We start from the raw sequence: 15,485 nt of genomic DNA on the forward strand, positions 1-15,485 counted from the left end.
CCCCCCAGCTCCTGGCCCCCTCCCTGTGCTCAGAGTCCCCCATCCCGTCTCGCACCCTGTCGTCAGGCTCACGGCTGAGGGTCCAGAGCACCAGCAGCGTGATGCACGTGGTCTTCACATCCGGCAACGTGTCCATGAAGGTCTCCAGAGTGGTCAGCCCCTTAGCCTGAATCGGTGGATTCCTCATGGACGCTGGGAAGTTGGGCATCCAGGCGGTGAACTCCATCTGGAAGTGGGGTAGAGGTGCGGGTCTGGGTGAAAGAGTACCCCGGGAAGAAGAGTACTGTGGAAAGTTCCTTCCGCCATGCCCTGACCATCTGCCCTCCAGTCGCTGCCTTGGACTCCCCGCCCTTGGCGCTGAGGCTGCGCTGGGTTGGTTAGACTGGGGCTGGGGCTGAGAGTTGGGGCTGAGGCTTGGTTTCCGTTGGGACTGGAGTTGAAGCTGGAACTTGGGCTGAGACAAGTTGAGGCTGGACCAGGGATTATGGCTGAGGCTGGGTTTGAGGTTGGGGCACGGACTAAATTTGGGAGGTCTGGGCCTGGGGCTGGGCCTGGGCTATTGAGAGCACTGGTACCTGGCCTGTGTTGACAGCAGCGTGCTTGGCAGAGCAGGTGAAGATTACTATGGTGACATATCGGATCAGCTCAGGCACGGTTCGCAAGCACCTGGGGAAACCTGAGCGGCGGGGGAAAAGCCCAGGCGGCGTCAGTCCTGCCCTGGCACTGGCTGCCCGGCAGAGGGCGCCACCATGTCCCGCTCTCCCCGTTTTGCAAAAGCTTCAAGCTGCCGCATCCGTACCCTCATCCTGACTGTGTGACCCTCCTGTGGCAGGAACCCCATCTCCCCTAATCCAGATCATAAAGTTAGGGATAGAGAGCTGCAGGCCCTGGCCAGAAGTCCTCCAGGGCTGCTCCTGGCCCCTGCCTAACCTGTGACCCTCAGATCTCTCTTTCAGTTTCCCTGGGGGTGCCTCTCTGGTCCCAGGCCTGGGGATGTTGGGAGAGGCAGGAGGCTTTCCTGGGTTCCTTCGTTCCTTCGGAAGAGTCCTGCCCCGAATCAACCCAGCCCCCGCCCTCCACTCCCTCCCATCACCTCCTTCCAGACTCTGTGCCCACTCCAGATGGATTTCTCAGTCCCACACCTCTTCCCTACCAAGCTGCTGGCTTCTCTTTCATGTTGTCCCATGTGTCCTGGCTGCCATAGTGATCTCAGGTTCCAAAAGTCCCACATATTCAAACCAGACTCATCATCTTCCTCCCTAACCGCTCCTCTTTTTAGCCCCCAGCTCAAGGGACAACACACATCATTTATCCAGCTGCAAAAGCCTGAAACGTGGAGTCGCCCTCGGCCCCTCCCTCCAAATCCAAACCATCACCCAGTCCTGTCATTTCCAGCTCTGAAATTCTCTGTGGTGTCCCCATAGCCCTCACCCTAGTCAGGTCCCCAGTCTTCCCTCCTGGACACCATGGCAGCTTCCCTAACTGTCTCCTGACTGCCAGAGCAGCCTGATACTCTAGCATACAAGTCTAATCTTGCAAAACCCTCGATGGCTCCCCACTGGCCCTTAACTAGGCTGTGCAGCCTGGCCACTGCCCACAGCCTCAGCCTTAGCCCATTGGGAACCTCCCCACGTCCCACCCTAAGCTCTAGTTGCAGAGAACGTGATTGCAGTAAGCAGCTCCTGGAACTCCCTATGCTCCCTCTGGCTTTCTCAACTTTCCACATGCTGCTCCCATGCGGAACTCTCCATCCCCATCCTCCGTCATCTTGAGGCTGACCTCTCCATCCTGCAGATCTTAGCTAGATGTTAGCCAAGAAGTTAGATTTCAGCTAGATCTTAGCCTGCTGCTCCCACCCTATCTTCTCTCCACTACCCCTTCCCAAGGTGGGTTAGGCGCCTTCCCTGGGCTTCCCCACAACTTTCTTTAGGGAAATACCTGCCACCCCAGACTATGAACTCCTTGAAGGCAGGCACCCTCACCACCTGCCTTTTTCTCTTTTCCCTCCTCAATAATCAGCACAGTATTGCATTGTGGGTGCTCACTGGATATTTGTTGAATGTCTACCCAGGTGGCGAGACCTCAGGACACTTTCACTGCTCTCCTGGAGCTGCCAGCTCCCTCCTGCCAGCTCCCTCCTGCCAGCTCCCTGGCCTCCTGCCCTTTCCTGTTGGAGCTCATACCCCCATTTCACAGTCCACAAAGATTTGTTTCTGGGGTGGGGCTGGGATCCCTCCAGGTCTCTGCAGAGATGACCCACAGCCCCTAATCTCAGACAGGGACCCATTGCCAGCCATGCTTTCTTCCCCAGCCTCTCTGAGATGCCACCACTCCAGGGGCCGGAGAAGAGCCTGTCAGAATCCTAAGGCAGCAATTTGGTCTCCTTCAGTCCACAGTAAAACATGTTCTGATCCAGCCCAGGAGGGCCCTAGCAGACCTGCCTGGGGGCTGCCCCTCAGCCCCAGCTCCCCCTGATTGCCCAGGTGTCCAGGCCCATACCTGAGCTCTCCCGCCCTAGGAGACACTCTTTAAATATCTCCTGCACCCAGGACTGCAATTCTGGGTCACCCTCCACGGCTGCGTCACTTGGATAATAATAGGTGATGATCTCCGTCACGTACCTGACCAGGGGACAGGGCCTCAGTTTGGATCCTCCTCCCCTCCCACTCCTCAGCCAGGCTTCTCCCACCTCCCCCAGGATGCCCTGACCTCTGTTGGCCCCAGAGCTGCCCCAGGCCTGTGGGAGGGCAAGTCCTGTGGGGTAGAAGTGGAGAGGATGGCTTGGCAAGGCCAGCACACACCCAGAGCACTCCCTTGTAAGGGATGGGCAAGGCCTACAGGCAGCTCAGATCCCAGAAGGGGTCTGGCCAGCAGAGGTGGGCTGGGGAGCCAAGCAAGGAAGGGGCCTGCAGGACTGAGGGTGTAGGTGTGATGGACACACAGACCCCAGGCCCCTTCCCTAAGGCCAAGCCCCTGGATGGCACGAGACCCACACTCAGGTCTCTAGAAGCTCCCCACACCCTCTCCAACATCCCAAGGCATCCACCCTGAGAGCCACCCACTGCTGTCCCGAGCTCACCTCTCCAGTGCATTCCACACCGCCAAGCTGTCATCGCGGTAATAATATCCAGGCAAGTCCTGGACCCCACGCTCCACAAAGTCATTGGGGAGGTAGAGGCTGTCATAGGTGAGCTCCGACAGAGCCCGTACCATCACCTCAGCAAAGCCCTCCACGCCCAGGGACATGCCCTGTGAGGGAGGAGGCAGATCCTGGAGCTGGATGGGCATCCCTGGCACCCCCCTCAGGTCCTCTAGGATCCCAGTAAGTGCCCCTGTAACCCCCGACCCAGCCCACCCCACGTCCGGGAACTCTCCTGCTCCAGGCCAGCACACCAGCCCTGCCTCTGCTCCTTTCTCGAGAGGAGAACCCACTTCATCCAGTTCCCTCCTTTCATGGCCCATCAAGATGACCCAAAGGCAAGTGGGAAGTCCTGCTCTTCGTCTAACTGCAAAGGCCAGAGGAAAGCAAATGTCTCGTTGGGATTGGGGGCGGGAAGTCTTACCTTGGCGGAGAGCCCCCCCTCGTTGAGAAGAACGGCCCGGCCGATGCTGTTGATCTGGACGGTGTATCGGGTGTGGGGGATGAGGAGCTGTGGGAAGAGCAAGGAGGATGAAGAGAAAGGGCTGAAGCGGCCCCCAAAGGAGCTCAGCTTCCCACTTCTGCAATATCAGATCCACTTACTCTGGGAAGTCCCCATGCCAAGCCCTCTCTTGTGGTCCCCAGATACCCCCCCCCAGGCTGACTGGCGTCTCTTTGACTGCACAGTGGGCCTGGGGGCTTTCCGAGGCCAGGTGAGGGCCATGGTGCCTGGGACAGGCCCCTTCCCCCAAGCCTATACCTTGTAGAGGGGGTGGCACATGGGCAGGTTCCTCAGCAAGGCCAGGCAGAAGGCCTCAGCAATAAGGTGAGTCTCCAGCAGGTGGGAGATGGCCTCGTGGCTGTAGAACTCCGCATAGCGCACCCACGTCTTGGCTAGCAGCCAGTCCCACTCAGAATCACTGGGCAGGAAGATGGGGCAATCCGGCCCGGGGGTCTGGCTGAGCTAGGGGTGATGAAAGAGAAAGGATTAGGTGAGGGCAGAGACCCACACACATAAAGGGCCCACTGCAGGAAGGAGACAGAAGGGAGTCTGAGAAGGTGAAAACACTCCGAAACTCTGGTCCCACTGGTCCCCTGAGCACCCCTGGGCCTTTTCTCCCTCCCCACATTTGATCTTGCCATTCCCTCTGCTCGACTGCAGTACCTTCCTCTTGTCCCTGTCTCTACCTGGTAGCTCCCACTTACTCTTCAGGAACCATCTCACAAGCTGCCTCCTCTGGCAAGACTTCCTTACTTCAACTACATCTCCACCACATTCAGGTGTGCAGGTTGTGCACTGCACAAGGATTCCTAGCCCCTCAGGGGGCAGGCAGATCACTGAAACCAGCCTACATTTTTCCATTAAGGAACCAGCAGCATCAGGCTCTGGGGCTCTGGCCCATTCACCCAGAGGGAGCCTCTTTCTAACTTGCGCATGACCCTGGGAAACACCTAGTTGCTTCCTCTGCCAGACCAGATTCCCAAGGCAGAGGCTAAGTCTAATTATCTCAGTATTTCCAGTAGGGACCTGACCCGCTTCAGGGATTGGTTTTCCAGGTGGATGGATGGATGAAGTCAAAGAGACAAGCACACTGCACAGACACATATACATGCACACACTCACAGACGCACACACATAGGGGCATACAAGTACAGCCAGCCCTCTATCCATGGGTTCCACAGCGGTGGATTCCACCAACAACCTATGGAAAATATTCTGGGGAAAAAAGTGTGTCTAGTGAATGTGTACAGACTTTTTTCCTTGTCATTCCCTGAACAATACCGTATAACAACTATCTACATAGCATTTACATTGTATTGTATTGAGTACTATAAGTAATCCAGAAAGGATTTATTTTATTTTATTTTTTTGAGACAGAGTCTTGCTCTGTCACCCAGGTTGGAGTGCACTGGCACAATCTCCACTCACTGCAACCTTCACCTCCTAGGTTCAAGAGATTCTCCTGCCTCAGCCTCCCGAATATTACAGGTGCCTCCCCACCATGCCCAGCTAATTTTTGTAGTTTTAGTAAAGATGGGGCTTCCCCGTGTTGGCCAGGCTGGTCTTGAATTCCTGACCTCAGGTAATCTGCCCACCTCGGTCTCCCAAAGTGCTGGGATTACAGGCGTGAGCCACCACGCCCAGCCTAGATGGGATTTAAAATACACAAGATGGCCGGGCGAGGTGGCTCACACCTGTAATCCCAGCACTTTGGGAGGCTGAGGCGGGAGAATCTCTTTAGCCCAGGAGTGCAACATGGAAGAAAGCGTAGCGCTCCTTGTGTACACGCAGCAGCAAGAGCTCACCCAGCTCCACTGAGCAGCGCACCTCGTACTTCTGTACCTGAGGGGACCAAGACAGCAAGAAGGTGAGAGGCAGGGAACTGCCGAGGCGGTCCTTGCGCCTTGCAAGATGCATCTCCACCTAAGCCTATTGGGGCATACAAACCTGAGCTGCTCCTAGGCCCTACCGGGCTTTTGTATGAATTAGAAAATACGCCCGGGCCGGACGCGGTGGCTCACACCTGTGATCCCAGCACACAAGAAGATGTGTGTAAGTTATATGTAAATACTAGGACATTTTATATAAGAAACTTGAGCACCTGCCGATTTTGGCATCCGGGGGAGGTCCTGAAACCACTCTCTCAAGGATACCAAGAGACGGCTGACTACACACAGGACCACACGCTCGCATAAGCGCGCGCGCACTCGGAGGAACATTCGCGCACACAGAGGCTCAGCGGCAGCGCCGCCTACAGCCTAGGCACCTGGATGGCGATGGGCATCATCTTGCCCTCCGGTCCGAAGTGCAGCAGGCAGAGTGGGGCGCAGTGGTGCTGCATCCGGCCGCTGAGCTCGACGGTGGGGATGCCCTCCATGATGCGGTAGTCGGCTAGGTAAATGTTCCCCTTCTGGAGGGGAGCCGCGATGGGTGGCAAGTAGGCGCCCATACGGGGCGCCCGTGACCCGAGCCGCAGGTGCAGAAGGCGCTGGCGACCAGGGGCAGGGGTGGGACGGGGACAGGGACGCGGGGTGCGGGCGGGACTGGGACTGGCGCGGGCGCCGCAGGTGGGGAGGGGGGGGATGCCCGCGAGGGAGGCCAGAAAGGGGGCCGGGGTCTCCGCCGGAGCGGGCCTCACCTCCAGCTCCGCTTGCAAGCACGTTCCCTCGCCCAGGAACGGAGCCACCATGTCGTCTGTGACGGGGAACTTGTCTGGGATCCGCGTGCAGCGGCGAATCAGGCCGGGGTTGACGCCGTTGAGGTACTGGTACCCAAAGAAGGTGTCCTCTGCCCAGTGCTCGGCCACGTACTCTGCGAGGACGACGCGAGGGCGTCACAAGGAGGCCCGGCCCCCCACGGGGACGGAGAGGCATGGGACAGAAGAAGACCATGGGCACCTAGAGGACTCGGGGAGGAAAACTAAGCCCCCAGCCTCGCGCTGAGCGGCGGGAGGAGCCCGGGGCGACGTTTTCCAAGAAGCCGCCAGAGGGCGCGCGCTCGCCTCGCTGCCTCTCTGGTCCCACTGCCCCCACGTGGGGGTCCTGCCTAGCAAGCCGGAGACCACCTGACTCCCTCTGCTGGATCCGGACGCCCCATTCCATACCGGAGACGACAGATTTCTTGCCAGGGAAAATTTTCCTAATGTCCTTCAGCCTCTTCCACGAATGTTTGCAGTCCAACAGGCCGCGGACTTTGAAAGCCAGTGCCCTAGGAGATGGGATTCCAGGGAGAGGCGGTCAGAGAGTCTGCCAAGCGCTGGCTGGGGCGGGTGGCGGAGCAGCCCCACCCACTTAGGTCTCTGGGTCTCAGGGTCTGTGCGTCGCAAAGTCTCTGGGTCCCATGTCTCAAGATCTTTGCATTTCTAGGTCTCTGGGATCATCTCTCGGATTTTTCTGGGTTTGCGTTTCAGCTCCCTCTGCCTTCCTGGCCATTCCAACCTCTGGGGTTGTCTTGGAGGCCGCCAAGGTGGGGGGCGAGGAATAGTCCTTGCAGGAGCCCTGTTCTCCCGTCACTCACACACACTCACATGGGCCCCAGGCGGACGAAGAAGGAGGCTGTCTTGAGGAAGGAGTAGCGGAGATTTAAGTTCAGGAACTTGGTGGCCTTAAAGTTGATGAGAATTGGGAATCCCGGAATATAGCCATTCCACCTGTGGGGAGAAGCGCAGGGCAGCTGGGATCCAGGGGGCGGGGAGGAGGCAGGCGTCCAGGGGAAAACCATGGGAGGGGCCCAGCGCAGCTTCGGGTCCTTACTCAGGCCGGTTGGGGTTGCGATGCCTCCGGACCGGAGGGCGGTAACTGGGAATGTGCACATAGTTGGGTAAGCCAGGAAGAAAGACTCGCCAGCTGCAAGGGAAACCGAGATGTGACCCTCATGCCTGTACACCACCCCAGGGCAAAGGGCCAGAGCCATCACTGACCCCCACCTCCCTGGACCCCTGCCGGGCGCCCAGACTCTGCCACCCGCCCCCTCACTGGTAGAAGTCCTGCTTGGCTCTGATCTCCTCTCTTCTGTGCTCCAGGAGGACAGGGAGCGAGTCGTCTGCTGTTGTCTTTCCTGTAGGGGGACCAAGGAGGGGACTCAAGGGCTGACCCTTACCCCTGCCCACTCCTGCCTACTTCCGGAAGCAGGAGTTCAGCTTCTGTGCCCCAGGTCGGCTCTGGGGGTTGCCCATGACCAAGGAGTGGGAAGGCTCACCTTGGGAGAATGAAGGAGCGTCCCGGCGCAAAATCTCAGATAAAAGGATCATGGACCCACACTCTCCTCTTGCTCTACCCTCAAGTTGAGCTCTGCTGCTGCAAAAAGTCCCTCCTCTACACCCACTGAAATTTTTTTATTTCTATAAATTCATGGAGCACAAGAGCAATTTTGTTACATGCATAGATTTCACAGCGGCCAAGTTAGGGCTTTAGGATACCCATCAGCCAAATAATGTATATTGTACCCGTTAAGTAATTTCTCATCATCCACCCCCTCCCATCCTCTCACCCTTAAGAGTCTCCATTGTCTATTATTTTGCTATGTCCATGTGTACACATTTTTTTTTTTTTTTGAGATGGGGTCTCATTCTTGTCGCCCAGCCTGGAATGCAATGGCACGATCTCAGCTCACTGCAACCTCTGCCTCCTGGGTTCAAGTGATTCTGCTGCCTCAGTGTCCCGAGTAGCTGGGATTACACGCAGCTACTTTTTATATTTTTAGTAGAGACGCAGTTTCGCCATGTTGTCCAGGCTGGTCTCGAACTCCTGACCTCAGGTCATCTGCCCGCCTCTGCCTCCCAGAGTGCTGGGATTATAGGCGTGAACCACTGCGCCTGGCCCATGTGTACACATTTTTTAACACCCTTTTATGGGTGAGAACATTTGGTATTTGACTTTCTGGTCTGGCTTGTTTCACTTAAGATAATGACTTCCGGTTCCATCCATGTTGCCGCAAATGACATGATTTCATTTTTTTTTCCTGACTGAATAGTATTCCACTGTGTATATATACCACATTTTCTTTATCCAGTCATCCATTAGGGCACTTAGGGTAATTCCATATCTTTGCTAGTGTGAATAGTGCCACAATAAATAAGGCATCTTTTTGATATGTTGATTTCTTTTCCTTTGAGTAGATAACACTGAAATATTAAGAACTAACAGTTGTTTAGCATTTACTAGGTCCTAGGTGTTGGGAAAAGTGCTTCTGGGGTTCCCGTATAAACTGGCCATAAAAATATTGGACACGGCCTGGCGCGGTGGCTCATGCCTGTAATCCCAGCACTCTGGGAGGCTGAGGTGGGTGGATCACGAGGTCAGGAGATCGAGACCATCCTGGCTAACATGGTGAAACCCCTTCTCTACTAAAAATACAAAAAAAATTAGCCGGGCATGGTGGCGGGCGCCTGTAGTCCCAGCTACTCGGGAGGCTGAGGCAGGAGAATGGCGTGAACCCGGGAGGTGGAGCTTGCGGTGAGCTGAGATCGCGCCACTGTACTCCAGCCTGGACGACACAGCGAGACTCCATCTCGGGGAAAAAAAAAAAAATGGGACACTAAGTTGTGGAAAGTCACAAAAAGCCTCTAAGGAGGGAAGCGTTATTGCCATTATGTTCCCATGCTCTGAGCACAACTTATCTATAACCTCTCTTATCTGTAAACACTGTGTTGAAGGAGAAAGACACTCCTTTGAAACACTGGAATGTGGACAGACGTGCAGGCTCCTAGTTAAGCCCACTCCCACTAGCTGCTGTCCGATAAGTTAAAGATACACTGTTTGAGCACAAAGGAGATTCATTTAAAACACTATTGCTATAGATTACGCCTATGACGTACTGCCTCCCTTTCACTGTTTCTCCCTGAACATCTGCTTCTTAGGTCTGAGTGATTGTACTCAATAAATAGTGTGGAGACCAGAACTCTGGGCCTTTTGCAGCTTCATTTTGCAACTGGCCCCCTGGCCCCCACTCTTTATGCACTCTTAACCTGTCTCTTCTCATTCCTTCATTGCCACTGGACTTTGGGTACCCTACGGGTGGTGTCGAAGCTGGTCCCCAACACCAGGCACTTTGTAGACACTTTACTTTTATTAATCTAAGCCTAAGAAGTACCCTATGAGACAGGTGACTATTACTATAGGCTCCTGACCCCTTCTCTACAACCCCAAAGTACAGAAAGCTGTGGAAATCAAGTTTGTTTGTCTGTTTGATTGTTCCACAACAAATTCATTGGTTGACAAAGTCTGCTGTGAATCTCCCTGAGGCTATATACAATCTTTATTTAACTCATTCGATGTAACTATTCATAGTTGTTGCTGGGAAGTGTTAGTATATTTGATTGAGGTGCCCTGTGGTAGATATAGCACATAATATAAGGGGTATGTGTGTGATATAGATCTATAGATGAAAATATGTATGTATACATATACATATTTTATATAAACATACACATGTGTACAGATACATGTGTGTGTAGCTTCTCAATAAAATCTGAATTTCAAAACACCCCTGGAGTCAACAGTTTTAGCTAAAGGACTGTATCACCATGCCCATTTTACAAAGAGAAACAGCCGCTATTACATATTACCTGGGGACAAGGCTGGATTTGCACCGTGGCAGGCTGCTTCTGACCACCAACAGTTGTTAAGCCTTTTAAAACTCTATTCAGGCCAGGTGCGGTGGTTCATGCCTGTAATCCCAGCACTTTGGGAGGCAGAGGCAGATGGATCATGAGGTCAGGAGTTCAAGACCAGCCTGACCAACATGGTGAAACCCCATCTCTACTAAAAATACAAAAATTAGCCGGGCATGGTGGCGCACACCTGTAATCCCAGCTACTCAGGAGGCTGAGGCAGAAAAATCGCTTGAACCCAGGAGGCGGAGGTTGCAGTGAGCCGAGATCGCACCACCACACTCCAGCCTGGGTGACAGAGCAAGACTCCATCCCCAAAAAAGAAAAAATACTCCATTCAGATGTCATCTTACTGGATTATCACATCTACCCTATGAAGTAGGTTCTGTTGTTATCTCCATTTTACAGATGAGAATTTGTAAATTGGTTTACAATTTACAAGGTTTAGAAGAATTTGGAAATGTGGCAAGGTGTGGTGGTTCACGCCTATAATCCTAGCACTTTGGGAGGCCGAGGCGGGCGGATCACAACGTCAAGAGATCGAGACCATCCTGGCTAACACAGTGAAACCCCGTCTCTACTAAAAATACAAAAAATGAGCTGGGTGTGGTGGCACGTGCCTGTAGTCTCAGCTACTCAGGAGGCTGAGGCAGGAGAATCACTTGAACCTGGAAGGCGGAGGTTGCAGTGAGCCAAGATCGTGCCACTGCACTCCAGGGCGACAGAGTGAGACTCCGTCTCAAAAAAAAAAAAAGAAGAAGTAGAATTTGGAAATGTGCCCAAATGCCAAATGTCCAGCTAGTCGGTGGAAGAACTGAGACCCAAGTCCAGGTCCGTCTTTCTCCAGCACCCTGGCTGGTGGTCCCCAGACTGGCCTGTGCCTACCACTGCAGTCCATCATTTCCTCTCAAGGCCCTCACCTCACCACCCTCTCCCTCTTCCACCTGCCTCAGCTCATGTTGTATTCTGGATGAACAGCGCTCCCTGGAGTTATGCAACCCAGAGACCTAGCTCGTTTTCATCCCCAGGGCGGGAGCCTCACTCCTTTGAGGGCCCTATGGGTGACTCAGGTCTCCCTGTCCTGTTGCGTGGCAGCGGCTCCACCCAACCCCATTCCTGCCTGGGCACCAGCATCACCCTGCCTGTCCCTTGCTTCCATGTCACCCAGACCTGTCACTGCAGTAAGATGCTCTGTGTCCCCAGTGAGACCCTCCCCTTGGCATGCTCACCATCTCCCAGGCTTTCTTTGCCTCTCCTTTCCCCAACTCAGGCCCTGTTCCCCACCCCTGGGGGAAGATTCCAGCACAGGGCAATGAGAAACGGAAGAGAGGTAGTCAACTGCAGGGAGGATAGGGCTTCAGGCCCCGGGTGTCCTCAGCTTTGCCTTTCCATCCCACTCGCCTCAAGGGGAGCCAACAGACACTCAGGTGGTAGAACTGGGGGATAACAGAGGACAGGCCTCTAGTTCCCATGCAGCACCACAAATTAGGAACCTGACCCCAGCCCACCACACAAGGGGCTCTGGCAGGGGTGGGTGCAAGTAGCTCAGCCACTCAGGTCCTGTGTCTCTCCCATGGGAGTAACCAAGCAACTGGAAAAACCACTGGGCAGCCTTAGCCAGCCCTAACCTTGGAGAAACCTTGACAGTCTATCTGAATAACAGGGCCTCTATTGGATAGATCCTTACTGGATTAAGGGGGGCCTTTTGGAGTAACAGTTCATCCTGTTAGAGAAATGTGGTGTCCTATTGGGAAAATAGGGAGTCCTTTGGAGCAATAGAACATCCCATGAGTCTAAAAAATGCTCAGTTAGAAAACCAGGGCTCACGCCTGTAATGCCAGCACTTTGGGAGGCTGAGGCAAGCAGATCACCTGAGGTCAGGAGTTCGAGACCAGCCTGGCCAACATGGTGAAATCCCATCTCTACTAAAAATGCAAAAATCAGTCGGGCGTGGTGGTACACGCCTGTAGTCCCAGCCACTCAGGAGGCTGAAGCAGGAGAATCGCTTGAACCCAGGAGGTGGAGGCTGCAGTGAGCCGAGATCGTGCCATTATACTCCAGCCTGGGCAACAAGAGTGAAACTCCATCTCAAAAAAAGAAAGCCAGGGGATCATAATTATAAGACCACATTACCATGGAGACCTGTTGAACTCAAAGGGCTTCTAAATGGGATAGCAAGGTGCTGGTTGGAATCATGGGGCATCCTGTTACAGTAACAGAATCCTGCTGGAGTAACAGCTAGTCTTTTTGGAGCACATATGATTGGCATATAAATAGGCCTCCTGTGAGAGTCCTGAGCCTGTACTTAGCATCACAAGGGGTCTTTTTAGAGTGGCTGGGCATCTTGTAGGAGTCAGGGAGGACTGGAGACATAGTGGGGAGCGCACTCTGGGAATGCTGTCTGCTGCCAGATGGGGATGCTGAGGGGAGCCGCTGGGCCTGACACCTCTGTTCCTCTGGTGTGCAGCCCCAAGCTGAGCCCAGAGTAGCAGCACTGACTGAGGGAAATGTGTGACAGTGGCAGGAGAGTCCAGGAGTCCCTGGTGGGGCTGGGCCCCTCCTGGCTTGATGGGAGCCTGGGTGCCATGCCAGGGTAGCAGACTGGAGCGTGAGGCCTCACGGCCATAGGATGGAGCAGGGTGATGAGGGCTCACCTGTGGCCTCCCGGAGTGCCAGGGTCTCGTAGCCATCCATCCACTGGTAGGCGGGGAAGTGGTAGATATGGCCGTTGGGCGCACAGATCTGCACGTAGTTGCAGTACCAAGGGTCCTTGGGGAAGAAGGAGTAGCGCTCTTTGTGCAGGCGGATGATGAGGAGCTCTCCCAGGTCCTGCGGGCACTGCACGGTGTACTGGTCCACCTAGGCAGGATGCAGGGCTGGCTGAGTGGGCAGGACTTCACCCAGACTCCCAGGCTGCCCACCCCTCTGGCCTCTCACCCAGGCCCTGCTCATGCTGCGCAATGCTCACCTCCCTGGACTGATGGAGAGACAGGATTTTGACCTGATCATTGAGCTTCCTTCTGACTCCTCCAACCTGGGGGTCTCCTACTGAGTCCCTCTACCTAGGGCTGCTTAGGACTTCAGTCCCTCCTTCTCTCCATCCCAAGCTCCTGTCTTCTCCCACTCCCCTCTCCAGGCACCTGAGGTTACAGGAACCTTCAGACCCCTGAGGACTTGGGTACCACTCTGCAGTTTTTGAGTGGGGAGAGGTCCAGCCAGCCCTTTCTCCCGTTCATCAATGAAGATGCAAATATTCAGAATGGCCACATAGATAGAGTGACCTATTAAGGTCGCATAGCAGCAGGTAGCTGGGCCTGACTCAAAATCAGGTCTGAGGGCCCACAAAGCATGCCTTCCACTAGACAGGCTGGTCTGATGCCATTGTAAGTCATAGAGAATCCAATCAAATGTGAAACAGCTAGGAGGCAGCTGAATTAGGAAGAGTGAGTGAGAATGGAAAACAGAGGGATGCGGGAGAGGGGGTAAGACAGAAAGGGGAGGAGAGCGAAGGGGAAGGAAAGCAGGTGGAAAGGACTGAGAAAAGAGGGGATGCAGGATAGGCAGAGACAGGGAGAGAGGACTGAGGAAGAGGGAGAGAGAAGAAAAGGATGGGGAAGGAAATGAGGAATGCCTGAAGGGGTTAGAGATGAGGGAGTAGGATGGAGAAGGATGGCTCAGAGATCTGGGACATGGGCGAGGGCTGGAAGCCAGCTCTGGACAAGGCGTCTAGAGCCACCTGGGGAGCCCACTGTCTTCAGAGCTGTGCCTTGGCTCTCCAGCCTCTCCTGGTCAAGCTCAGCTCACCTGGCTCTCCCTGCGCACCTTCACCTCTCCCGGGACCACAAAGACACACACACACACACACACACACTTACTGCCCCAGTTGCAAAGTCTCTCCCAAAGTGGTTCAGCAGCTGCTTATGGCTCTCTCCTTGCGTCCCCACAATGGTCAGTGAGATGGAGTCCAGTGTTCCCGACAAGAGGTCGGTGCCTGTGGCCACCCTGACTTTGTAGGTGGCCATGGCTACTCTTCAGGAGGCAGGAGGGGCACTCAGTCCCCAGACACCGTGGAGGGGCCACACGAAGGCCCAAGGCAGGCAAGAGAAGCCAGGCACAGAGTGGAGTGGACAGGGCTGGCCTCCGAGGTGGAGTGGTAAGGTGGCGAGGTGGGGTGACTGGGCCTGCCGGCCAAATCCTGGAAAAGCTGCTGCCCTTGGCGGCCGGGGTGCGTGCTGGGCAGGCCCGGGCGGGGCCCAGCTGGTGGCAGGTGAGCTGGTGTCTGGGCTCCAAGCCTTCTGGGAGCTGGCAGGGAGGAAGAGCAGGCAGGGCACTGGGCCTGCCTCTGAAAGGGTGGATGGAAGATGCTTTGGATGAAGGCGCCTTCAGGGTGGGGGAGCCAGTCCAGCCTGAGCCAGGGCCCTAGGGAAGTTGTGGGGGGGGACAGGGTGGGGCTGCCAGATCTTTATCAGACTAATAAGCTCCTTCCTCCTGCCAGTCCCCATTGGCTGCAGTGTCGGGCACCCCTGCTAAGCAGGGCCATGGGCAGTGAGTGACCTGCATTGGTTCTGAGGCTCCTGGTGGGCGGGGGAGGGGAGGGGGAGGGTACTAAGTCACTGCACAGCTGGCTGGCCGCCAGACCATTCCTCTGGGAAATGGGGCAGGTAGTGGCTGCAGTGAGAAAGCTGGCCCGTCCTTCTGCCCCAGGGCCCAGAGTCTGTGACAGGAAGGGTGGGGGGTGTTGAAGCTAGGGCTCGGGGACCACATGGGTGCAGAAAGGCCTGAAGATGCTGCAGGGAGGGACGATCAGGGTAGCAGAAGAGGATCTGTTGCTTCCTGCGGGGCCAGGATCCACTGGGGAGGGATTGGAGTTGGATATAAAATCAGAAGACCAAAAAAAAAAAAAAAAAAAGACAGAGCGAAATCTAGGGCATAAGAATTAAGTTAAATAGCTGGGTGTGGTGGCTCACGCCTGTAATCCCAGCACTTTAGAAGGCCAAGACGGGTGGGTCGCCTGAGCTCAGGAGTTCGAGACCAGCCTGGCCAACACGGCGAAACCCCGTCTCTACTGAAAATACAAAAATTAGTCAGACGTGGTGACGGGTGTCTGTAGTCCCAGCTACTCGGGAGGCTGAGGCAGGAGAATCACTTGAACTCAGGAGGCGGAGGTTGCTATGAGTTGAGATCGTGTGACTGCACTCCAGCCTGGGCAACAGAGTGAGGCTCCATCTCCAAAA

At 55.1% G+C, this 15,485-nt stretch overlaps 1 protein-coding gene across 2 annotated transcripts in view; it reads right to left on the bottom strand.

Moving 5' to 3' along the window:
* ALOX12B (arachidonate 12-lipoxygenase, 12R type) overlaps positions 1–14,536 on the bottom strand; it is a 15,270-nt gene extending 734 nt beyond the window's left edge. The window contains exons 1-14 of one of the 2 annotated variants that reach the window (XM_017850726.1): positions 14,127–14,536; positions 12,906–13,110; positions 7,616–7,697; positions 7,394–7,486; positions 7,168–7,290; positions 6,745–6,848; positions 6,280–6,452; positions 5,908–6,051; positions 3,900–4,103; positions 3,564–3,650; positions 3,080–3,249; positions 2,500–2,621; positions 576–676; positions 56–226 (exon numbers count right to left, since the gene is read on the bottom strand). In XM_017850726.1, coding sequence (XP_017706215.1) covers positions 56–226; positions 576–676; positions 2,500–2,621; positions 3,080–3,249; positions 3,564–3,650; positions 3,900–4,103; positions 5,908–6,051; positions 6,280–6,452; positions 6,745–6,848; positions 7,168–7,290; positions 7,394–7,486; positions 7,616–7,697; positions 12,906–13,110; positions 14,127–14,273 — 1,926 coding nt within the window. In that variant the 5' untranslated portion in view covers positions 14,274–14,536. Of the gene's footprint in view, positions 1–55; positions 227–575; positions 677–2,499; positions 2,622–3,079; positions 3,250–3,563; positions 3,651–3,899; positions 4,104–5,907; positions 6,052–6,279; positions 6,453–6,744; positions 6,849–7,167; positions 7,291–7,393; positions 7,487–7,615; positions 7,698–7,838; positions 7,905–12,905; positions 13,111–14,126 lie in introns of those variants that run through there. The other variant, XM_017850727.1, reaches the window with a different exon arrangement.
* Positions 14,537–15,485: the final 949 nt, after the last annotated feature.

The sequence above is a fragment of the Rhinopithecus bieti genome, unplaced genomic scaffold (genome assembly GCF_001698545.2).
Source record: "Rhinopithecus bieti isolate Rb0 unplaced genomic scaffold, ASM169854v2 scaffold_32008, whole genome shotgun sequence".
In the NCBI taxonomy this organism is placed as follows: domain Eukaryota; kingdom Metazoa; phylum Chordata; class Mammalia; order Primates; family Cercopithecidae; genus Rhinopithecus; species Rhinopithecus bieti.